At 59.2% G+C, this 24,100-nt stretch overlaps 1 protein-coding gene across 3 annotated transcripts; it reads left to right on the forward strand.

The window, feature by feature from the left end:
- Positions 1-23,992, forward strand: ANKS3 (ankyrin repeat and sterile alpha motif domain containing 3). 3 transcript variants are annotated; one of them, XM_068147341.1, is made up of 18 exons: positions 1-68; positions 3,839-3,928; positions 4,880-5,055; positions 6,191-6,389; positions 6,871-6,992; positions 7,589-7,670; positions 8,362-8,497; positions 8,796-8,954; positions 9,921-10,046; positions 10,835-10,950; positions 11,953-12,102; positions 13,010-13,134; positions 13,438-13,582; positions 14,608-14,780; positions 16,550-16,665; positions 18,541-18,624; positions 19,276-19,352; positions 19,491-23,992. In XM_068147341.1, the coding sequence occupies exons 3-17, from the start codon at positions 4,886-4,888 to the stop codon at positions 19,338-19,340; spliced, it is 1,968 nt and encodes a 655-aa protein (XP_068003442.1). In that variant the 5' UTR covers positions 1-68; positions 3,839-3,928; positions 4,880-4,885; the 3' UTR covers positions 19,341-19,352; positions 19,491-23,992. The 3 variants fall into 3 exon arrangements, with proteins under 3 accessions (XP_068003442.1, XP_068003441.1, XP_068003443.1); XM_068147340.1 differs by lacking the exon at positions 1-68 and having other exon boundaries at positions 13,441-13,582; positions 19,491-23,991; XM_068147342.1 differs by lacking the exons at positions 1-68; positions 3,839-3,928; positions 4,880-5,055 and adding an exon at positions 5,569-6,079 and having other exon boundaries at positions 19,491-23,991.
- Positions 23,993-24,100: the final 108 nt, after the last annotated feature.

A 24,100-nucleotide genomic window follows, 5' to 3' on the forward strand; every position in this document is an offset into this window, starting at 1 on the left:
GCCGCTGCTTCCCATCTTCCCTTGCGCCGGGGAGCAGCTTCCGGCCGCGGCGCTCACCGGGTGTGCAGGTGAGGGGCGGAGGGGTTCCGAGCGGGCCGAAGGTCGCTCTGCGGTGGCTGCGGGGAGGGACCGTTCGGGTGCAGCCTCCTAGGTGGGAGTCGGAGGGGTTTTGCTTCTGTAGCTGCAGTCTGCCGGCTCCGCCATGGGGTAGGTAGGCCCCGGCCTGGCCTGCAGCGCCTCAGGGAAGCTTTCTTGATGAGACGAGCGGCCTTGTGTGCCTCCAGGCAACCGCAGCCTGCCCGGCGCCGAGCTCCGCGGCCTGCGGTGTCTGCGCTGCTTGGGAGTGCTGCGCTTCGTCTGGTACAGCCCTTGCTGACGAACGGGCTGCTGCGTGCGGCTGCTGGGGGGGGTTCGTGTCGAGCTTCGGGGCTGTATGATGCGCCAGGCCGCTGGTTGGAGGCCGTGGTGTGTTGTAACGTGTGAGAGTACCAGGTGCAGATGAGGAGCTCTCAGCTCATCAGAAGGACCTGTTTGGGTGTGAGGATGAATTTAGCAGTGGTGCTGTCTGAGGAGTGGTCGTTAATTGGGCTTGCTCTGCCTTGGGCCCTGGTTGCTTCTCCTTTAATGTGGCTCTTCTGCCGCTCTTTCATCTGCTGTCACTTGTTTCTTAGGCTTAGCCTCAAATGAAAAGTGTATTTAGGTGCTTTCTTTGTTGCTTTCAGCTGAAGTTCTTACATTATAATTCCCTTTTTCTGCTTTTCTCCCATGCTCAGACAGCAAACTCTGAGTCCAGAGCAGTGTGGTGTCTGCTGCCTGCTCCAAGGCTCCGTGCTGTAGAGTTGCAGTGCTGATAAGTAGCTGGGTGTTGATGGAGCAAATACAATTAATGAACAAGCTTATGGGGCTGAGGGAGGGCTCTATCAAGTGCTACCTACTCTGCCCCGAGGCAAGAGGACAGCCTGTAAATACTCAGAAGGTCTCTGGCTAGCTTGTGCTTAGCAACCCAGCCCCTGCTGGTAAGCCACCACAGCACTTAACTGTCGCAAGGAGCTTTGTGGTCTTTAACCAAACTCTTCCCTGCTGTGGCTCAAGTTGTTCCATGCTGTGATGCTGGCCCTGACCACAAGGAGCAGATCAGTTCTGGCCTTCCTGCAGCAACCACCGGTGTGCTTGAAGGCTGTGCTCCTGAGTACCTTCCAGGCATCTCCTCTGTAGTCTAGACAACCCTGATTTCATTCCAGCTAGCCTTAGGGCTCTGATAGCTTTTGTTGTTCTCTGGATTCTGTTCAGCTGCCTTCTGTCTTCTCAGGTGCTTGTGTAGCTGAAATGCTTCAGGTCAGGCTGGGCTGAAATATCAGAGTGGAAAAAAGGAGGAAGGCAGAGCAGAGTGCAGGTGGTAGGAGTGGGGTCAGGCATAACCTTTCTGTCCTGTCAGCGTTGCCCTGCTGCCTGTGGGCTTGGTAACTACTGCCTTCTGTGGGGCTGACTGGCAAAGACCAAACACCTGTGGGGCTTGTAGTTAATTTAGCTAATTAACAAAAGGGTTCTGCAGAGGGAGCAGTGAGCTTCACTTTCACCTGAACCTGCTTCTCCAAACAGTTTTGTAAGCCCATGGCCATACACTTCTTGAACACCTCCAAGGATGAGGACTCCACCACTGCCCTGGACAGCCTGGGCCAGGTCTTGAGAACCCTCAAGGGGAAGAAATAGTTCCACAGGATGTTGTCATGGAATGGTGGAATCCTTTGGCTGAAAAAGCCCTTTCAGCTCATCCAGTTCAACCATTCTCCAACTACTAGAGCTGGGGCTAAGCCATGGCCCTCAGTACCACATCTCTGCCTCTTGAAGCACCTCCAGGGATGGGGATTCAGCCACCTCAATGTGCACTTGCACTCAACTCTCAGTGTGCACTTGCAGCCCACAAAGCCAATCAGCTCCTGGGCTGCAGCAGGAGAAGTGTGGCCAGCAGGGCAAGGGAGGTGATTCTCCCCCTCTGCTCAGCTCTGGGGAGACCCCACCTGGAGTACTGCCTCCAGTTCTGGAGCCCCTATGGCAAGAGGGATCTGGAGGTGCTGGAAGGTGTCCAGAGCAGGGCCAGGAGGATGAGCAGAGAGCTGGAGCACCTCTCCTGTGAGGACAGACTGAAGGAGTTGGGGCTGTTCAGTCTGGAGAAGAGAAGGCTCCCAGGTGACCTCATTGTGGCCTTCCAGGATCTGAAGGGGGCTCCAGGAAGGCTGGGGAAGGACTTCTGAGGATCTCAGGCAGTGATAGGACTAGAGGGAATGGAATGAAGCTGGAGGTGGGGAGATTCAGGCTAGATGTGAGGAGGAAGTTCTTCCCCATGAGAGTGGTGAAGCCCTGGAATGGGTTGTCCAGGGAGGTGGTTGGGGCCCTGTCCCTGGAGGTGTTTAAGCCCAGGCTGCATGAGGCTCTGGGCAGCCTGATCTAGTGTGGGGTGTCCCTGCCCATGGCAGGAGGGTTGGAGCTGGATGATCCTTGTGGTCCCTTCCAACCCTGAATGATACTATGATACCTCCCTGGCCAGCCTGGGACAGGGCATGATAACCCTTTCAGGGATGAAGTTTCTTCTGATGTCCAACCTAAACCTACCCTGGGACAACTTGAGGCCATTTCCTCTTGATCCTTGAGAGCAGAGCCCAAGCCCCAGCTGGCTGCAGCCTCCTCTCAGGGAGCTGCAGAGAGCAAGGAGGTCTCCCTCAGCCTCCTCTTCTCCAGGCTCAACACCCCCAGCTCCCTCAGCTGCTCCTCCCCAGCCTTCTTCTCCAGACCCTTCCCCAGCTTGGTTTCCCTTCTCTGGACCTGCTCCAGCCCTCAATGTCCTTCTTGTAGTGAGGAGGCCAAAACTGAGCCCAGGATTTGAGCTGTGGCCTCAGCAGTGCCCTGTCCAGGAGGACAATCCTTGCCCTGCCCCTGCTGCCACACTACTCCTGATCCAGGCCAGGCTGGTGGCCTTGGCCAGCTGGGCACACCCTGACTCCTCTTCAGTCAGCTGTTGAACTCCTCCAGGTCCTTTTCCACTGGGCAGTGAATCCTTTTGAGGAATTAAGCTTGCAAGCAGTTACCTATACACAGAAGATTTGCTGGTGGCTTAGCTGCCCAGTGGGAGCAGGCAAAGGCCAGAGCTGGTGGTGTGGTGTGGAGTGGGTGAGATGACCCTGCAGGGAGGGGAGAGTGCTGCTGGAATCTCCAGCTGCCAGGCTCAGGTGACAGACACAGCTGTGGCAAAGGGCTGCTTATGAAATGCCAAACAAGGACACTCCTGTGAGTGCTTCAAGTGATTAATCTGCAATCACTGCCTGAGGCTAGGGCTGGCAGATAACCTTCCAGGAAGCTGCCCTGGCTTTACCAGCAGGATGGTGGCCAGGCTTGGATGATGAATGGGCAGGGGCAGTGCTGCTGAAGGTGCTCCCACAACTTCAGGATCCACAGAGACAGGACTGGGCTGCTTCTGAAATGCTGAATCAGTCTGCTTCTCCCTAATGAAGTGTGCACCTTGTTCAGGTGGTGTGACCCACTTCAGAGCAGGGGGCAGCTGTCATTGATGACCGTGCCTTCAATTAAGTGGAGCCATCCTGTGACAGAAAGACCAGGAGCATCCAACACATGCACTCCTTGTTCTCTCTGGATTGCAGAGCAGGCAGACTGAGAACTGCAACCTGAGCATGCCATCTGCACTGCAGTGGAGTTTGGCCTTCTCTTGAGGATGGCACCCAGGGCTGCCTTGGGCATGTTTTGGTTAGAAGGGGGCAAATAAAGCCACTGCTTCTGAAGCATGAAACTGGTTGGGGTTGAGCATTGTTGGCTTATCTCTTTCCAGTGCATTCAGTTCCCAGAGAGAGAGAGGAAGGTCTGTCATCAAAAGCTCCTCAGCAAGTCTTGCTGCTTCAGGCTAAGGAGGCCATCAGAGGTAGGAATTTGGCCCACAGTACCCCTGAGGTGACCTCACCTTCCAAGCCCATACTGGGGCTGTGGTGCCAATCACACACAGAATCATTCTGCTTGGAAAAGACCTTGATGATTGAGTCCCACTATTATCTAACTCTACCAAGGCTGGGGCTAAACTGTGGCCCTCAGCACCACAGCTCAGCCTCTTTGAAACACTTCCAGGGATTCAGCCACCTCCCTGGGCAGCCTGGGCCATGGCTTGAGAGCCCTTTAAGTGAAGAAGTTTCTTCTCATGTCAAACCTAAACCTCCCCTGGTTCAACCTGACACCACTTCCTCTCATCCTGTCACTTCTTTCTTGGGAGAAGAGCCCAGGCCCCACCTAGCTGCAGCCTCCTCTCAGGGAGCTGTAGAGAGCCAGAAGGGATCCCAGAACACCTGGTTGGAATAGAGCTCCAAGCTCATCCAGTCCAACCCTCCACCCAACACTGCAGGGTCAGCACCAAACCATGTCCCTAAGCACCAGGTCCCCACACTGCTGGCACACCCCCAGGGATGGTGACTCCAGCACTGCCCTGGGCAGCCTGTTCCAAGGTTTGAGAACCTTCCAGTGCAGAAATGTTGCCTGAGGCTCCCCTGGAGCAGCTTGGAACCATCTGCTCCTTTTGCTTGTCACCAAGAAGAGGCTGCACCCTCCTCACTGCAGGCTCCCTTCAGGCAACTGTAGAGAGCAATGAGGTCTGCCCTCAGCCTGCTCTTCTCCAGACTGAACACCCCCAGCTCCTCCTTAGCCCTGTTCTCCAGACCCTTCAGCAGCTGTGCCCTTCTCTGGACACCCTCCAGCCCTTCAGTGTCCGTGTGGTGAGAGGCCCCTGTGCTGGAGGCGTGTCCTGGCCGGTGCGGGGTGTGGTGCTGAGCGCCTGAAGCTGGGCTTGCCGGGCCCGGCCCCCGCTGAGCTGTGCTCCCTGCCGCAGGCTGCCATGTCGGAGCTGAGCGACGAGGCCAGCGAGTCGGAGCTGCTGAGCCGCAGCCTCTCCATGTGGCACGGGGCGGGGCCGCTGCTCTGCCGGGAGGAGCTGGACCTGCCCCTGGACCTGCACACTGCCTCCTCTGTCGGCCAGGACCAAGTGGTGCAGGAGTGCATTCAACGGTGAGCAGGGGCTGGGGAGGGCACCTCCTGCCGGGGGTGGGCTGGCCCCGAGGGGGCTGAGGCACAGAGCCTCGAGGGAAAGGCTGCTGGTAAAAGTGAGCTCCCCAGTGACTGCTGGAGGTGGTGCTAGAGCTGGCAGGAGCTCCCATGCCAGCTTCAGAGCTGGGATCTCTTTCACAGAATGGCTCAGGTTGGAAGGGACCTCAGAGCTCATCTCCTTCAGCCCCCTGCCGTGGGCAGGGACTCTAGTCAGCTAGACTGTTGCCCAAGGCCTCCTCCAGCCTGGTGTGACTGTTTGAGGCTGTGCCTTTAAGAAAGAGACAGTGCTGGGACACTCTGAATGTTTTGGCATATTAATTAAAACAATCAGATATTCTAAACTAATCTCATTGGTGGATTGGTAGAGTGCAACTTTAAGTGTTAAGTTCAGCTGGAACTGTCCTCAGTTCGCTCCTTTCCTTCTCCCTTTCCAGCTGGTCTGCTTCTGGGCTCCCTGCCAGAGTGACCCTGAACAGATAAGGCTGACTAACACTCTGCTTTACTAATCTCCTGCCTTTTCCTCTCTTTCTAACCCTCTTTGGGGGAAAAGGGGAGAGGAGGGGGTACAGGAGGGCAGTTGGTTCCTGTGTTGCTGTTTCCTTCGCTGTACATTTCTGTGTCTATGTTGTCAGTACTGCAGGTTGTGTACATGTCCTGCATTCTCCAACTTGCTTGTGAAATACAGCATTTCTCCTTTTGCTTCTCTGGCTGGCTAGCTGTGGTTTTTCTTCCTCTTTGTGGGGGACAGAAGGCTAGGCCCTTCTCTCCAAACCACCACACCTGGCCTTCAGCACCCCCAGGCAGGAGGCAGCCACAGCCTCCCTGGGCAGCCTGGGCCAGAGGCTCACCAACCTCACACTCAACAAATTCTTCCTCAGCTCCACTCTAACCCTGCTCTGCCTCAGCTCCAAACCATTCCCCCTTGGCTTGTCTCAGACAGCCCCAGGAAAAGTTCCTCTGCAGCCTTCCTGCAGGATCCCTTCAGGTATTCTTCAGCCTTCTTTCAGTACAGTGATGGTAGCAGGAGTCTGCACTAGCCTGCTTTGATCTACAGCTCCAAGACAATAATTCAGCTGAATTCTTTTGTGTTCTTCAGTGGAGATCTGGATTTAAACAAGAGGAACTGTGGGGGCTGGACTCCTCTGATGTATGCCTCCTACATTGGCCATGACACCATTGTGCACCTGCTGCTGGAAGCAGGAGTGAACGTGAACATCCCCACGCCAGAGGGGCAGACACCACTCATGCTGGCCTCCAGCTGTGGAAATGAAAGTGTGGCTTACTTTCTTCTGCAGGTGTGTATCCATCACCCACAGGTAAGGTCCTGGTGCAGATGCACAGAGCAGGGTTTTCCACTGTAGAATCATGGAACTGTGTGGGGTGGAGAAGCTCTTTCTGCCTTGTTGCATGGGAGCAGAGCCCAGCCCCCCCCCGGCTCCGGCCTCCTCTTCTCCAGGCTCACCACCCCCAGCTCCCTCAGCTGCTCCTCCCCAGCCCTGCACTCCAGACCCTTCCCCAGCTTGGTTGCCCTTCTCTGGACCTGCTCCAGCCCTCCATGTCCTTCTGGGAGTGAAGGGCCCAAAACTGACCCCATCCTTACCAGTGCCAGGGGCCAGTCCCTGCCCCGGCCCTGCTGGTGGATGCCAGGCTGCGCTCTCGGGCACTGACTGCTGGGTGCAGCCAGGTGTGAAACTGTTGGTGTGACAGCACAGAGGGGTGGTGGTTGAGAGTCCAGCAGAAGGGGTGCAGTAAAGAACCTTCCCTGCTGCCCTGAAGCAAGGTGCAGAGCTGGAGATGAAGGACATTCATGGCTGGACTGCCCTGTTCCACTGCACCAGTGCCGGACATCAGCAGATGGTGAAGTTCCTGCTGGACAATGGGGCAAATGCCAACTGCAGGTAAGGAGCAACCTGTCACTCTCTTCTCAAGGGTCTCATGTTAGGTGTCAAAGCAGAAGTTGAGCACAGCCAGGGGGAAGGCCTCTGCTTTTGTCTCTGCTGTGCTGTGGGAAGCCTGGCACGCTCCAGGGCAGGTGGCCTGCAGCTGAGCAGTGAGCTCAGGAGGAGCTGGATAACTGCTGCTTTAGTTAGAGGCTGATCTCCAAGAGCAGTGAGGGCACTTTACAAGGCCTGCTGGTGAATCTCCTGTGTTCTTGGAGTTCATGTTTTTGATTTGAAGATCACTCCCCTGCCCTGGGACCTGCCTCTCCATTTAGACATTGGGTTGCTTTGTGAGCTCCTGCAAACCTGGTTTGTGCCTCTGAAAGGCAAGGCTGCAGCTGGCAGAGTAACCTGTTGCTGTGCAGCCAGTAGGGAGGCCCTGAATCTGCACTGGGAGTTTTACTCAAGGAACCCCAGGGAGCAGAGGAGCAGCCAGTGCATGGAGTGTTTGAGCAGCAGAGGGCAGGGGCTGGAGCTGCCCTGTGAGGGTATGGCAGGGCCTGCAGCATACCTCAGCTCTGATTCTCACACTGATGGGTTTGTTCTCTCCCTAGGGAGCCAGCATATGGATACACACCTCTGATGGAAGCAGCTGCTTCTGGCCATGAGATCATTGTCCAGTACCTTCTCAATCATGTAAGTGTCCATAGGCAGCTCTTTGTGCAGCTGAAAACCTGCTTCCAGCCCTCAGCAGCAGCCACAAGGCTGGCAGCAGACTTCTGTTCTGTTTGGTCTGTGGAGGCACATATCAAGATACCTGCTCTGGTTTTACACTGGCCTTGCACCAGCAGGAGTGAGGTCTAGCTGTACAGGTTTCCTCTCCAGTTGAGAGGTGTCCCTGCTTGTGGCAGGGAGGTTGGAGTAGGTGATCTCTAAGGTCCCTTCCAACCTGATCCATTCTGTGATTTAACTGAAGAGTCACTGGATGGAGAGCAGCTCCAGTAGTAATGTGTTGTGTTTACAGGCAGCTTCTGGCACCCAAAAGCATCCTGTGGGTGCTTCTGCCTCCAAAAGCCTACCAGCATGCATGTCTCTTGATGTTACTTGGTTTCTAACACCCCCCTGAGCCGGTCCAGCCTGCCTCCAGAGGGAGGCAGCCACACAAAATGCTCCCCAGATAGCCTTGTTCCATGGAGCAGTGCACAGGAGCTGCTGGGCACTCAGGGCTGGCAAACTGAGTAGCTAGAAAGGCAACAGCCTATTGGTGGAGCTTGAACTGTCTATCCTGTCTATCAGAGGTGAACCTGAACTTCTAATGAAGCCAATTCCTTGGCTTCTTTGTACACAGTCCCCTTTGCTGCACTTCAGCCACCTTTGGTTTCCCTAGGGAGTGAAGACAGATGTCAGGGACAACACCGGAGCCACCGCACGGATGCTGGCCATGAAGTATGGCCACACAAAGATTGTGGGGCTGATAGATTTGCATGCAGCCCCAGTGCCCAAGGTCTTCTGCAGGGGTCCAGGTAACAGATGTTTCTGGCTTGTTCATGTTAAGGTAGCAGCTGAAGAGAGGTGTTTGATGTCCGGGGGGCGTTGCTGTGTGAGTGAGGTAGTGCTCGCTGTCTGTGCTGGAAACTCCAGCACTGCTAAGGATGGAGGAAGCATGGACCCAGCAATTGTCTGCTGGCCCCTTGCTGACCTGCTGAAACTGTTTCACCTCCCTTTTAACGTTTCCTTTTCTTCCACTGCATTTCTGGAACTAGTAGCAAATGCAGTAGGTATCTGAATGACTGCTGCCAACAGCCTGTGTTTGCACTGCAGGGAAATACGAAGAGCTGAGTTCCTCAGATGAATCCTGTTCTGCTCCCCAAAGACAGAGACCTGTTCGTAGGACCAAGGGCCCCAGCATCCATGAGGGGCCCCAGGCTTTGGCTGAGATAACAGCAGCTGGAATTGGGGGAAAGAAGCAATCTCGCTATGGTGAGAGCAGTGAGAAGCCTGCCTGAGTCCTGCGAGGTCTCCAGTGCCTTGCAGCTCTTTGGTTTTGCTTCCTTTGGGCTTCCTGTGTGGTTTGTACAGCAGCAGTTAGTGAGGCTTCCCAGCCTGTGGTTTGAAAAGAAAACCCCTTGAGCTTCTTGTTAGGGCTGGACAGTGAGTAGAGCACTTGTGGGACAAACACTGTTCTGACTTCAGTCACTCTTCCTCTGAGTCCAGCTGCCCCTTCTGAGGTGGGCTGAAAAGTTTGAGAACCCTCCTCAAGCAGATGGCAAAGGAAGTGACCACAGAAGCTAAGGAGCCACTGATCATGGAAGGGAAGTTCCTGCTCCTAGGCCTGTCAGCTTTGTCCTCCTCCATGCTTGAAGCAGTGCTGAGGATGAGATTGCAGAACCAGCAGCCAAAAGAAAGGTGATCCCAGCTCAGACATCAGCCTCTGGCTGCAGGGGTGGTTCTTCAGTCTGTGGTGGCCATGGCTATCTCTCAGGCTGACTGGAGTAGCCAAGAATACAGACAGCTAGGCTTGAAAGCATTCTCAAAGCTGAATTCCTTCATGCAGAGATGTTACCCCAGTGGCTGTGCTGAGTGGGTACTGTCAGCTTCTGAAGTGGCACAGCTGCTGCTGCTGTTGAGCACCCATGCAGAGGGCTTGGTGTTGCAGAGAGTGCTTGGCTCTCAAGCAGATGTTTTCCCCTTTCATTTGAGCATGAACAGGAGAGGCATTGCTGGAAGCTGCTGCTTCAGGTGCTTCTCAGCACTGACTGAAAACCAGCTGATGAGTATTGGTGTGGCACAGGCTGTAGGCAGGTGCCTTCCTCAGCTTGCTTCTGTGCTTTGTAGAATGAAACCTGCTGGTTGAGGAGACAGGGACCTGAAAATGATCCAAGAGGGCTGAGTGGTTGCTTTCCTGCTGGAGCCTCCCTGGTAACTTGTTTGTTCTCTTGCACACAGAGCAGGTCCCTCCTCAGGGCTATGTCACCTTCAAGGATGATGGCAGCTGTGAAGCAGATGGTATCAGGAACAGGGATGTTACCTCTCCAATTAATGAGCAGGATGTGGAGAGCAGCAGCAGCAGGGGTGAGTCCTTGTCTCAGGAGATGGTCTGGCTGGCAGTGCACGCCTGGGTGAGAGACCAGCCCAGGCCTTGCACCTTCCTGTCCCATGAAGCTGTTGAGGGTTGCAGTAGCTCTCAGGAAGAAGGGCTGAGAGCTGGGATGGTTTGACCTACAGAAGAGAAAGCTCTGTGGGGAGCTCCTCAGTTTGTACCCACACCCTGATGGGAGGCTGTAAAGCAGGTGGAACACCTGGGGTCCAGGGCAGGACAGGAGGCGCTGGGCACAAACAGGAAGCCAGGAGGCTCCTTCTGAACATAAGGAAATGCTTTCTGCCTGCTCTTTGAGAGCAGCACACAGGGCTGGGGTGGGCTCCGTCCTTGGAGATGCTCCTGGCCAACCTGCTGGAGCTGACCCTGCTGGAGCAGTGAGACTGGACAGAAGGAGCTCCAGAGCTGCCCTTCAGGGAGGGGTCTACAGGCAGCTCCTCAATTAACAACATGTCAGTGCCTTGCTCTAGGCCTTTCCTCAGCTCCACTGAAGGCACTGCAGGCTTGGAGCAATCATCCCTTCTGCACCACGGAGCCAAGAGTCCCACAGAAGCACACTCAGCTTTCTACTTCTCTGTGGTGTTAACTGCACTTGGAGGGGGATGAGTGCCTGGGATCAGGTGTGATGGTTCTGTCCTGGGACTGTCTTGCCATGAGTGCTGGATTTGAAGCCTTGCTCTGGGTTTCTCCTCTCTGTGGTAAAACCATCTCTGAGTGTAAGGAAGTTGAACCTCAGATTCTACTTTTTTTCCCACCTTTCCAGAGGAGAATGTTTTCTTCACCAACAACTTAGGAGCTGTCAGGAGCAGCAGCAGCAGCAGTGAATGCCTGACCAAGGCCCTGGGAGTCAGCAGCGAAGGCTCCTTGGAAAGCAATGAGGTGAGGTTTTCAGTTTGCCTTGCTCTGCCTTCAGCTTGGCCTCTGTCACACTTCTGCAGCCTGCTGTGACTCAGCCTCCACAGGAGCCTGCAGTCCCAGCCTGAGTGAGGACAGGTCCCCACAAGGAAACCAGCTTCTTATACTGGAAGGTTATGGGCTGGCTTGTTTGTGCTCTGGCTAGAAGCCAGCTCAGGGCATGTCTGCTCTGGAGCAGCTTGTTGGTGGCTAGTCAGTAGCTGGAGTTCTCTCCAGCTGCTAGCCACAGGGTGGTGGCTGTGACCTGCTGGAGATGGCCCAGTCTTGCAGCCTGGGGAGGGAGCAGGCAGTGCAGTAAGACTGAGAGAAGCACAGCAGTGGTGTTGGCCCTTCTGAAGTGCAGGAAGGGGAGGGGGTTGGAGGCTGTTCCTTGGTTCGTGTCACAGCTCGTGTGGTTCAAGACATAGCTCTGCAGCTGCTGTACAGAAGGCTGAAGCAGCTGAGCAGAAGTCCTCTGTATCTAGCAGAGCTTCTCACCAGTGTGGTCTTAGTGCACTGCATCAGTTCAGGGAGCATTCAGCACTGCTTTTTGCTCTGGCATGTTGCCCCCTCAACTGGGATTGCAAGAGCCTGACACCGTCCCATGGCAGCAGGGTGGTATCTTGGGATTTGAGCTGTGGCCTCACCAGTGCTGAGCACAGGGGCTCCTGCTGGCCACACTATTGCTGATTCAGGCCAGGCTGTTGGTGGCCTTGTCGGCCACCTGGGCACACCTTAGCTCATCTTCAGTTGCTGTCAACCAGCACCCCCAGGTCTTTTCCCCCCAGGCAGTTTCCAGCCACTCTGCCCCACAGCTGCAGCATCCATGGGGTGGCTGTGACCCAAGTGCAGCACCCAGCACTCTGGAGCACACCTGGTCTCGCAGCTTGGCACTTGGAGTCTGCTCTTGGTAGCTGTGGGGACGGTGGCATCTTTGCTTGGTCGTCCTTCACCTTTCCCTTCTGTGTTGTTCTCTTCCCTCTGCAGGATTCTGACCATGCCAGCAGCACCCCCAGCCGGAAGCAGGCCAAGAGCTTCAAGAGCAAGAGTCGCTACAGCAGCAGCGACAGCCACTGGTGCCACTGCCTGGGCAGGGCTGGGGGCTCTGCTCAGCCCCCTGCCTATACAGGCCCACAGGTAACTGCCCACCTTGGCTCTGAGGGGGTGCAGACTGTCACCCTGTCAGGTGTGGGAGATCTGCCAAGCTGCTGCTTGGCCCTCTCAGACAGGAGGGAAGTTGTCACCTTGGATTCCAGATCTGCCCAAGCTGAAATGCTTCAGCAGCAGTGCCAGGAACTGTCTGCTTGAGTGCTGCTTACAGCCTTGTTCTACAGACTTCAAGCCTGGGGGCTTGCTCCCAGACAAGGATGTGGTGTGGCTGGAGCAGATGTTGGTCTATCTGCTCTGCCTTTGCTACAAGAGGCAACAGCTGCAGTAGGCAGCCCAGTCCTGTGGTGTGGCTGTGGAGAAGGCAGTTAGCCAGGGCGAGGCTTGGTTGCTGCTAGAACCCTGGAAGGCACAACAGCATCATGAGGAGGCAGATGGGAAACCAAGCTGGGGAAGGGTCTGGAGAAGAGGGCTGGGGAGGAGCAGCTGAGGCAGCTGGGGGTGTTGAGCCTGGAGAAGAGGAGGCTGAGGGAGACTTCCTTGCTCTCTGCAGCTCCCTGAGAGGAGGCTGCAGCCAGCTGGGGCTTGGGCTCTGCTCCCTAGGAACAAGGGACAGGACAAGAGGCAATGGCTTGAAGCTGTGCCAGGGGAGAGTGATGTTGGAGAGGAGGAACAATTTCTTTGCTGCAAGAGTGGTCAGGGACTGGCAGAGGCTGCCCAGGGAGGTGGTGGAGTCCCCACCCCTGGAGGTGTTCCAGAACCCTGTGGCCATGGCAGCTGGGGCCAGGGTGTGGTGGCCATGGTGGGGCTGGGCTGCTGGTTGGAGCTGCTGATGTCAGAGAGCTTTTCCAACCCAAACAGCTCTGGGATTGTGTGTGAAGAGAAGTGCTAATGCTGCTGTTTGTGAGAGTGTAACTTTGGTCTGGGTGGGCTGCAGGACCTGGCAACGCTGCTGGAGCAGATTGGGTGCCTGAAGTATCTGCAGGTGTTTGAGGAGCAAGATGTTGACCTCCGGATCTTCCTGACCCTCACAGAGAGCGACCTGAAGGAGATAGGCATCACGTGAGTGCCTCTCCTCTTCTCCCCTTCCCTCCCAGGCCATCCACACAGCCTGGCAGGAAGCTTTCTCCCCCAGCTGCCTCTCCTCTTCTCCCCTTCCCTCCCAGGCCATCCACACAGCCTGGCAGGAAGCTTTCTGCCCCAGGTGCCTCTCTCTTCTGCCCATCTCGTCTTTGCCTTCAACAGCCTCCTGAGTTTTGAGGGGCCTTGAAGGAACCAGGAGACTGCAGAGGTCCTCATGGTGTCCCCTTGAGGCTAAGGAAAAGAGGGTGCAGAGCTTGTTCCCTAAGTTTGCCCTTCCCCCAGCAGCCTGTTTGGGCCAAAGAGGAAGATGACCTCTGCCATTGCACGCTGGCACAGCAGCGCCCGGCCGCCCAGCGACGCCCTGGAGCTGGCCTATGCCGACCGGCTGGAGGCTGAGATGCAGGAGCTGGCAATTCAGCTGCACAAGGTGAGCCTCTGCTGTGGGCAGGCTTTAGCACACCTCTGCCATCTCTTTGTATTGTGCCTCTGATGGAGGAGCTACTGCGGGAAGTCCAGGGCAGGCTGCTGAGGGGCCTGGAGCAGCTCTGGGGGCAGCAAAGGCTGAGAGCCCTGGGGCTGAGAGCCTGCAGAAGAGCAGCCCCAGAGGGCAGCTGAGCAATGCTCAGCAAGAGCTAAAGGAGCTGTGGGGGGCAAGAGGCTGGGGCCAGGCTCTGCTGAGTGCTGCCCAGGGCCAGCAGAAGGGACAGCAAGGGGCAGCAAGTGTCAGGCAGGAGGTTGGAGCTGAGCAGGAGGAGAAAGTTGTTTGGGGTGAGGCTGCTGGAGGCCTGGAGCAGGCTGCCCAGAGAGGTTGTGGAGTCTGCTGGTGTGGAGAGCTTCCAACCCCCCCTGGGCACTGTGCTGCTGGGCAGGGTGCTGGGGGTGCCCTGCTGGAGCAGGGCTTGGGTGGGTGAGCTCCAGAGCTCCCTTCCAGCCCCAGGCTGCTGGGATTCTGGAATGGACTAAAGGAAAAGACAGAACTTCCATGGGACACACTTGGTGCCCAGTAGATAGGATGCACTTAGTGTTAACCAACCTGCTCTTCTCAAGCATGGAGCACAGAGGATGTAGCCCTTATGTGCCTCACATCCCCCTGAGAACTAGGAAGGTGTGAGGGACAGCAGCTGCTGCTCTCCCCCTGTCACTGGTGGTGAAGGTGAGCAGCCTGGGGAAGCTGCCGTTGGGGGGCAGCCTTCTGTCCATTTGGGGTTTCTGGGCCTCCTGAGAGCATTTCCAAACAGAGAGGAAGGGGCAGCTGTCAGTGGTGGGGCTGGTCTTGATGTGGAGAGAAGCTGTCTCAGGGTGCCAGCCTTATCCAGTTCCTTTGCCAGGGAGCTGGGTGCAATTTTGCAGGAACCCTCTGGTTGCCAAAGCAGCAGAGCCTGCAGGGCCACTCCAGAGCTGGCCCATGAGTGGTGTCCATCACTCCCATCCTAACCCTCTCCTCTGCTCCAGAGGTGTGAAGAGGTGGAGGTGATGAAGGGCCAGGTGTGCCAGGAGCAGAAGCTGCGTGCAGTGGCTGAGAGCTGTTTGATGGAGCGGGATGAGACCTGGAATGTCATCCAGTGCCAGCTCAGAGAGGCCCAGGCCATCACCAAGGATGCTGGGGTCCTGCTGGATCAGATCAAGTAAGTCATTCCCAGGACACGGCACTGAGGCTGCTGGGAAGGGGGCTCTGGGCCATGCAGAGATCAGAGGTCACCCTGGCAGCCTTAGTGTGAGGCAGGAGAGCTCACCAGGCATCTAAACTTGGCTTGGGCCTGCCTGACTTCCTCTGGATGAAAGCCACAGCCACATGAGCAGATGTGAAGCCCCAGGTGGCTGCACCAGCTGTGCCCAGGCTGATTTGCAGAGGTGCTGGTAGCTCCTGCTCCAGCTAGAGGGAACCAGAAGCCTGAGAGTTGTATTTGTGCTTATGTGGGATCCAGTGCCCAGGCTACAGCTTGGTAGTTGGGTGAATGCAGGAAGGCTTCTGACTTCCAAACCATCTCAAAAGACTTGTAGTGTCTTGCCCTGGAGAGTGAAGAACACTTTTCTGCCTCTGACAGCCAGCAGGAAGAGCTGCCCTGGCATTCACATCCCTGCCATGGACTTGTGCCTGCCCCCATCTCCTGGTGTCAAGCTGGGGACTGGTTTGGGTTGGAAGCAGCCTTTAAAGGGTCACCTAGTCCAGCCTCCTTGCACTGAGCAGGATCGTCTTGAACGGAGTCAGGCTGCTCAGAGTCTCACCCAACTTTTTGCTGCCTTTGTGGTGCTTGTCTCCCTGCCCCAGCTGAACTGGGCCACGTTCTGCACACTGGTAGAGCAGACACATCCAGGTGGCCTTAATCCTGCTGCTTGCAGATCCTGGCCCGGCCGCTGGGGGGGCTCTGGGGGGGCTCTGCCGGCAGCCCGGCCAGGGGAAACTGGCTTCCCACGGGGCAGGGCGGCGTTCCCGGCTGCGGGGCAGCATTCCAGGCCGCGGGGCAGCATTCCCGGCCTCCGGGCGGCGTTCCCGGCCGCAGAGCGGGGCAGCATTCCCGGCCTCCGGGTGGCATTCCCGGCCGCAGAGCGGGGGCAGCATTCCCGGCCGCAGAGCGGGGCGGCATTCCCGGCCGCAGAGCAGGGCGGCATTCCCGGCTGCGGGGCGGCGTTCCCGGCCGCAGAGCGGGGGCAGCATTCCCGGCCTCCAGGCGGCGTTCCCGGCCGCAGAGCGGGGCAGCATTCCCGGCCTCCAGGCGGCGTTCCCGGCTGCAGAGCGGGGCAGCATTCCCGGCCGCGGGGCGGCGTTCCCAGCCGCAGAGCGGGGCAGCATTCCCGGCCGCGGGGCGGTGTTCCCAGCCGCAGAGCGGGGGCAGCATTCCCAGCCTCCAGGCAGCGTTCCCCGGCCGCAGAGCGGGGCAGCATTCCCGGCCTCCGGGCGGCGCAGCATTCCCGGCCGCAGAGCGGGGCAGCATTCCCGGCCGCGGGGTGGTGTTCCTGGCCGCAGGGCAGCTGTCTTGCCTGCTGGCTGAGGAGCTGAGGCAGGCTGCTGGCAGGCCCTGCTGTGCCCTGTTTGATGGCAGGGAGCTTGCTGTGCCTCTTGTGCTCCAGCTGGGTGCCTGTCCTGAGCTCGCTCTCCTTGCCTGGTAAGAACCTTAGCTCAGGTTTGCTTCTGGTCTAAATCAAGCACAGCCCCTGGCTTAGGCTTTGTCCTGCTCACCCTGCTGCCTCCTCTTCTCCCCACGCAGCTGCTCTGTGGACAGGGAGAGATGGGGCACAGTGGAGAGGGCCCCAAGCTTCGTCTGGGGCACATCCTCCGCTCCTGGGCAGGAGCTAGGAGCAGTCAGTGACCCTGGGGCCTTGGGTGCAGGCACGTGGAGGGGTGCAGCCTGGCACTGCCTGTGCCAGCCCTAATGGCCTTGCTCTTGTTTGGCAGGGGCTGCCAGGCAGAGCTGTCCTCACGCCTCATCCAGGAGCCCTCTGCCGGCAGGGTGCTGGGCACAGAGCTGCAGCTGGGCACTGGCGAGCACAGGCGGCCCGGGGAGCCTCCAGGTGAGGTGGGCACGGGGGGGGCTGAGCAGCAGGGAACCCAGAGCCAGCCACTGCTGCAAGGGTGCACTGAGAAGTGGTTTGGAAACAGCTGAGCAGCCAAAGCCTCAAACTGAATGTGAGAGCAGCTTCTAAAGCTCCTGGAGCTCCTCAGCAGCTTGTGGCAAGGCTGGGGCCTGGCAGATGCTGGTGGCCACAGCTGCAGAGATGCAGCAGCCAGTGGGAACTGCTGCAGGGGCCTGTGGGTACCCTGGGGGCACTACCACAGTGAGGAGGGCTGAGCCAAAACCATGGCTGCCACCCTGAGCAGGGGGCAAGCTGCTGGCCATGGCTGGGCTGTCCCATCAGCTGCTTAGACTAACCTGGAATTGCTTAGGTTGGAAAAGCCCTCAGGATGACCCCAAGGTCATCCAGTCCAACCCCCAACCCAGACCTACCACATCCCCAGGTGCCATGGCACAGGTTTCTGGAACCCCTCCAGGCATGGGGACTCCACCACCTCCCTGGGCAGCCTGGGCCAGGCCCTGACCACTCCTGCAGCAAAGACATTTTTCATTCTCTCCAACCTAACCCTCCCCTGGCACAGTTCCAGGCCATTGCCTCTTGCCCTGTTCTTTGGGAGCAGAGCCCGAGCCCCAGCTGGCTGCAGCCTCCTCTCAGGGAGCTGCAGAGAGCAATGAGGTCTCCCTCAGCCTCAGGTTTGCTGATGGCACCAAGCTGTGTGGTGCAGCAGACAGCTGGAGGGAAGGGATCCATCCAGAGGGAGCTGGACAGGCTGGAGAGGTGGGCACAAGCCAACCTCAGGAGGTTCAACAAGACCAAGGGCAGGGTCCTGCAGCTGGGTGGAGGCAACTCCAGGCACAAATGCAGGCTGGGCAGGGACTGGCTGGAAAGCAGCCCTGAGGAGAGAGCCTTGGGGGTGCTGGGGGAGGAGAAGCTCACCAGGAGCTCTCAGTGTGCACTTGCAGCCCACAAAGCCAATCAGCTCCTGGGCTGCAGCAGGAGAAGTGTGGCCAGCAGGGCAAGGGAGGTGATTCTCCCCCTCTGCTCAGCTCTGGGGAGACCCCACCTGGAGTCCTGCCTCCAGTTCTGGAGCCCCTATGGCAAGAGGGATCTGGAGGTGCTGGAAGGTGTCCAGAGCAGGGCCAGGAGGATGAGCAGAGGGCTGGAGCACCTCTCCTGTGAGGACAGACTGAAGGAGTTTGGGCTGTTCAGTCTGGAGAAGAGAAGGCTCCCAGGTGACCTCATTGTGGCCTTCCAGGATCTGAAGGGGGCTCCAGGAAGGCTGGGGAGGGACTGCTCAGGATCTCAGGCAGTGATAGGACTAGGGGGAATGGAATGAAGCTGGAGGTGGGGAGATTGAGGCTGGAGGGGAGGAGGAAGTTCTTCCCCATGAGAGTGGTGAAGCCCTGGAATGGGTTGTGCAGGGAGGTGGTTGGGGCCCTGTCCCTGGAGGTGTTTAAGGCCAGGCTGGCTGAGGCTGTGGCCAGGCTGATCTAGTGTGGGGTGTCCCTGCCCATGGCAGGGGGGTTGGGGCTGGATAACCCTTGTGGTCCCTTCCAACCCTGACTGATACTGTGATACTGCCATGCCATTTCCAGAGCTTGTGTTCTCAAGGTGAGACACAGGGAGATCCTGCTGATCCCTGTCCCCTGCACTTCAGCTCTTCAAGTTGCTTTGAACATGGGCCCCAGCCAACACAAAAGCCAATTCCTAAGTGGCAGAATTGCCAGAAGCCCCCTGGTTTGTCACAGGCAGTCCCAGCTCTCTCCCCCTGTGACTCAGAACCCCTGTGTAGAGCCACTGGATGTGGGTGCCCTGTCTGCCCTCTGTCCCGGTGAGCATGCAGATGATTGCTGTGTGGTTGCTCCTCTGCAGTGCTGGAGGGCTGGCCACCTTCCCTGGAGACTCTGAGCTTGCCTGAGCTGTCAGCTGTCCTGGAGCAGTGTGTAGGGGAAATGGGTAAGGTGGGCAGGGCTGGGCATGTGACCTGGCTGTGGTGCTGGGGAAGCAGGGCTGGGCCAGCAGGGATGTGTCTGAGGACCACCAACCCCCCCCCAGCCAGGGGGGCTCCAGGCTCTGGTGGCACTGTGCACCTCTCCCTGCAGCTCAGGCTCTGCTGGCAGGCAGAGAGCCCAGGCTGAGGGCAGGGGGGTGGCTCACTGACAGAGCTGCTTGTGCACTGCTTGCCGAGGCCTCTGTCCCGTTCTGATGGCAGCAGCTTGCCCCAGCAGCAGGCAGGCAGAGGGGGAGGCGCTGCTGCTCCGGGGTGAGGGGAGGCACTGCTGCTCCGGGGTCGGGGGAGGGCTGTGCCCAAGGCAGGCAGAGGCAGGAGGCACTGCTGCTCCAGGGTCGGGGGAGGACTGTGCCCAAGGCAGGCAGAGGCAGGAGGCACTGCTGCTCCGGGGTCGGGGGAGGGCTGTGCCCAAGGCAGGCAGAGGGGGAGGCACTGCTGCTCCGGGGTCGGGGGAGGGCTGTGCCCAAGGCAGGCAGAGGCAGGAGGCACTGCTGCTCCGGGCTCGGGGGAGGCCCTGCTGCTCAAGGCAGCAGAGCAGGGGCTGAATGCAGGCAGCTCTCCTGGCTAACTTCTTTTCCCTTCTGGTCTGCCCCCAGGAAGAGCTCTGCAGACTGTGAGTGAAAGGCTGCAGAGGCTCCAAGGGCCGGGGCTGGAGCCGTAGCGAAGCAGGAGGGTGAGTGGGAGCCGGCGGCAGCGCGGGAGGCAGCGGGGTGCCGGCAGCCCGCACCCCCAGGCTGTGCCCTGCTCCTCCCCCGCCCCCGGGGGCGCCCCGCTGGCGGTGCCCCGCTGGCAGTGCCCCGTGCCCCCGCAGGTGCCGACGCCGGGTGATGCTCCACCCGCCAGCCGAGCCGGGCGAGCCGGCAGCGCCACAGCTCCGCCGCAGGGCAGCTGCTGCGCCGCCAGAGGGCGCCCCTGGGAGGAGGAGGCACGGCAGAAGACCGCAACCCAGCAGGCCTTGGGGCCTGGCTCTTTGGGTCCAGCATCGCTTGTGGGTGCCACAAGGGGAAGAGGAGCAGCACCTGAAGAGCTCTCCTCTGCCTGCAGCCTCCTGCAGCCCTTCCTGCTCGGGCCTGGCTGCTGTTGGCAGCTGACCACAGCAATCATCCTTCTCTCCATCCCGTCTTTCACGAGGCCTCTGCCACTCGCCCTGGCTCCTCCTATGCCATGTGGGTTGGCACAGCCCCAGGGAAGGTCTGGGGCAGTGAGGAAGGCTCCTTGTGGGTGGGCAGAGTGAGCTGACTGCAAGGCTCACGCAGCTCCAGTTCCTAACTGGGATCTCTGCCCTGCCATCCCCAAAACCTCTCTCTCTACCCAGCCCACCCCAGTCCAGTGCCTTCCCCAGGGGCTGCTGGGGGTCCTGTTGTGCAGTGCCAGAGAACTTTGGGTTCTGTGGTGAATGCTGCACGGCAGAGTCTGACCTGGCTTGGCAGTGCCAAGGTCTCGGCGCCGATAGCAGTTGCAAGGCAGATGTCCCCTGGCAGGGACAGGGCTGAGGCTGTTCAGGTCTGCTGGGCCTCTGCAGAGGGCTGGGGCAGGCACAAGAACTGAGGGGTAGGTCTGTCCCCTGGGGGAGGGGGGCAGCAGAGCTGTGGCAGCCCCGAGGGAGGGGGGCAGCAGAGCTGTGGCAGCCCCGAGGGAGGAGGGCAGCAGAGCTGTGGCAGCCCCGAGGGAGGAGGGCAGCAGAGCTGTGGCAGCCCCGAGGGAGGGGGGCAGCAGAGCTGTGGCAGCCCCGAGGGAGGAGGGCAGCAGAGCTGTGGCAGCCCCGAGGGAGGGGGGCAGCAGAGCTTTGCTCCTTCCCTGCCTGCCTTGGAGCCCCAGGCTGTAGTGTTTGGGAGTGGTTCTGCCAAGGCATTGTTGTCAGGCTGCCTCCAAGGGCTGCAGGGGAGGCTCTCAGCAGAGGTCCTGCCCCATCTCCTGCAGCTGGGGAAGCAGACACAAGGGTGCTGGGAGCAGTTGCTGGTGGTGTGAACTGGTGCCCAGTGACTCTGCTTCCTGTGGGGGAGGGGAGACAAAGCAACAGCCAACAAACTGAGGGCTGAGTGGTGGCCTGGAGTCTGGGAACGTTCCTTTGAGCCCAGGCAGAAACTCTGAGCTTTGGACCTTGATGGCAGGTGCCAAAGTGGAGAAATCCATCTGGCCTCATCCTTGGAGCTTCTGCCAGCTGCCCAAAGCCCCTGGACCAGGGCCCTCTCCCTTGGCTGTCCCCCAGAGCTGCTGTGCCTCCTGGGGACAGCACTGAGGCAGCTGTGAGCCTGTGCTCCTTTCTGCCCCTCTTTAGCCCTTAGCCTTGCCTCCATCTCAGTTTTCCATCCTCAGCAGGTGCCAGGGGCATGGGCACCGGGGCATGGGCACCTGGGCCTGGCTCTGCAGTGGGGCAGGGCTGGGGGAGGCTGCAGCCTCATTTGTGAAGAGTTGGAGCCAATCCTACAGCAGCAGCTGTGAAAGCTTCCCAGAGCACTGAGGCTGTGCTGGGAAGAGCAGCTGGGGCTTGGGCCTTCCTTGCCTGTTGCTGGAGGAGGGGTGGAGAATGCCAAGGCAGCTGCCCTCCCCTCAGCCTTGGAATAGCTGGGGCTGGATGGACCTTAGAGACCATCTTCTCCCCTGGTGCTGCCTCTGGGTCCCCTGGCCCAGGGCTGGTGGCCCCTGGGCAGCCCAGATTGAATGTAAGGCAAGGTAGCTGTGGGCAAGGGGAAGAGTTTCCAGGGAAGCAAAAGCAACCACCCCAAAAGCCCAAGGGAAGGGGCCTGGGAGCAGCTGGGGAGCAGAGGAGGTCCTGCCCCAGCAGGGCCCCCAGGGCTGGGTGGGCTGTGCAGGGAAGGAAGGCTTGGGGCTGGCTTGGCTGGGACCTAGGCTGGAAGAAGGGGTCTGGGGGGAAGGGTAGCTCACAGGCTGTGATGGGGGGAGGGTGAGATGCAGCAGGAGGAAGGAAAAGGAAGCCCAGAGAGAAGTGCTGCAGGGCCCAGAGGAAAAGGCTTGGAAGGTGCTGGAGTAGCCCAGGCTGGGGGAGGTGTGAGGGGGTAGTGCTGCCCTGAGCAGGCAAAGCCCTGGGCTGGAGGACTCTAAGTGGTGGTCACTGCTGGAGCAGGTCAGAGCAGGGCCTCTGGTGCTCCCCTGAGGCAAGCTGCCCCGAGAGGAGAGCATCTGCTGACCTGGATGCTCCAGTAAAGCCCAGAACCTCTCCCAGGGGTGGGGGTTGCTGTGGAGGGAGCTGGCTGGGGCCGTGGAGCAGCTCCCTGACTCCTTTCAGGATCAGCAGGACCACAGCCAGTGCTGTCCAGCTGCCTCTGCCAGGGGCTCCCAGGCTGAGGGGCCCGAGGCTGCCTGCCCTGCAGCTTCCCAGCCCTGCCTGGCTGCTCTGGGAGCTGACAGCAGGGGAGGTGGTGTGGGAGCTCCTGCAGCCAGGGCTGCAGAGCAGAGCTAATAAAAGGCTCAGCTCTCTCCTGCCTGCCTGGGCACTGGCACCTTTGCCTCCAGGAGGTCCCAGCTGGGGCAGAAGTTGTCTCTGCAGCAGCTCAGAAGGCACAAGCTGGAGCCCAGGAGGTTCATCTGAACTTGTTTGCCCTGCTGTAGCAGGGGCTTGGAGTGGAGGGGCTCCAGAGGTCCCTTCCAGCCCTGCCATGCTGCACTCTGTATTCTCAACTGTTAAGCTCAGGTGGGGCTTGGCCATGCAGGAGTGAAGCAGAGTCACTCTCAGAGCCCTGCCCTGTCCTACAGCCGCCCTGCTGTGCTCACTGTGCAGCCAGAAGCTGCCAGGGGAGCACTGCCACGGCTCTGAGTCAAGGTCCTTGGTCTTGAGGACTCTCTTCTTTGGCTCTGCTCAGCTCCTAGCACAGAGCAGCACTTTGGAGATGATCAGGGAGAGGAGTTTGGATCAAGAAGAGGAGCAGTCCTCTGGCCAGTGACCCCTTGCAACTTGGGCAGCAGCTCTGCAGCAGTGCCCCAGGTGTGGAAGCAGGAGAGGGGCTGCTGGAGCCTGCAGCAGCCAGGGCAGAGCAGCAGCCAGCTCCTTCCCAGAGCTGCTGGGGGATTCTGTGATCACCACCACAGTCAGGGTGGTGGTTTGCTGCTGCCCTCCTGGAGTGTCCTGTAATAGACCCCCAGCAGCCTGGGGCTGGAAGGGAGCTCTGGAGCTCCCCCACCCAAGCCCTGCCCCAGCAGGGCACCCCCAGCACCCTGCCCAGCAGCACAGTGCCCAGGGGGGGTTGGAAGCTCTCCACACCAGCAGACTCCACAACCTCTCTGGGCAGCCTGCTCCAGGCCTCCAGCAGCCTCACCCCAAACAACTTTCTCCTCCTGCTCAGCTCCAACCTCCTGCCTGACACTTTCTGCCCCTTGCTGTCCCTTCTGCTGGCCCTGGGCAGCACTCAGCAGAGCCTGGCCCCAGCCTCTTGCCCCCCACAGCTCCTTTAGCTCTTGCTGAGCATTGCTCAGCTGCCCTCTGGGGCTGCTCTTCTGCAGGCTCTCAGCCCCAGGGCTCTCAGCCTTTGCTGCTGCCAGAGCTGCTCCAGGCCCCTCAGCAGCTCTGCAGCCTGCCCTGGGCTCTCTCCAGCAGTTCCCTGACTCTCCTGAGCTGGGGAGCCCAGAGCTGGACCCAGGACTCCAGCTGGCCTCACCAGGGCAGAGTCTAAGCAGAAGCAAACCCTCCTTGCCCTGCTGGCTGCTCTTTTCATGCCCCCAGGACACCTTCAGCCTTCTTGGCCTCAAGGCCGCATTCCTGGCTCATGGACAACTTGTCCCTCAGCACCCCCAGGTGTCTCCTCACCTGTTCTGCTGCAGGAGGTTGGTCCTGCCCAGATGCAGGACCCTGCACTTCTTGAGCCCCCTGAGTTTCCCCTTTGCCCAGCTCTCCAGCCTGGCCAGGGCTCACTGGGTGGCAGCTCCTGGCAGGGCCTTGTGGGGGCTCTGGGTGCCCCTTCAGTGCCCCTGTGGCTGGAATTGTGGTGCTCCAGTGCAGGTCTGTGCCCCTGCACACCCAGCTGCAGCCCCTGTGTGCCCAAGAGCTGCTTCCCCCCTTGGAGCAGAGAGGAGCCAAGAGATCAGCTGAAAAATAAACTTTATTAACACCTGGGAAGAAGTTTCCTCTGCCCAGTGGTGTCACAGGCAGGCAGCCAGCAGGGCTCCTCTCTGGCTTCCCAGCCCTCACCCCCCTGAGCCTGCTGCAGCCTCTTTCACAGCCTGCACTGGGCTGGGAGGGGCCCTCCAAGGGCATCCTCTCCAGCCCCCTGCAGCCAGCAGGGACAGCTCCAGCCAGAGCAGGCTGCCCAGGGACACAGCCAGGCTGAGCTTCAATGGCTCCAGGGATGAGGCCTCAAGCACCTCCCTGGGCAGCTCCTTCTCTGCTCAAGGCAAACCACTTGGAGCTGCTGCATTTGGAGGAGGTTCCCTCAGCCTCTAGGCAAAGGGGCTGGAGAACCACCCCTG

Source organism: Melanerpes formicivorus, unplaced genomic scaffold (genome assembly GCF_026170545.1).
Source record: "Melanerpes formicivorus ecotype bairdi unplaced genomic scaffold, bMelFor1.0.p_v2 SCAF_14, whole genome shotgun sequence".
Classification (NCBI taxonomy): Eukaryota; Metazoa; Chordata; class Aves; order Piciformes; family Picidae; genus Melanerpes; species Melanerpes formicivorus.

Bases quoted from the DNA above. Each gene is read 5' to 3' on its own strand.
- ANKS3 (XM_068147341.1), top strand. From the start codon at position 4,886: ATGTCGGAGCTGAGCGACGAGGCCAGCGAGTCGGAGCTGCTGAGCCGC. The intron at 13,583-14,607 runs GTGAGCCTCTGC...CCTCTGCTCCAG, and splicing joins TGGCAATTCAGCTGCACAAG to AGGTGTGAAGAGGTGGAGGT. The intron at 18,625-19,275 runs GTAAGGTGGGCA...GTCTGCCCCCAG, and splicing joins GCAGTGTGTAGGGGAAATGG to GAAGAGCTCTGCAGACTGTG.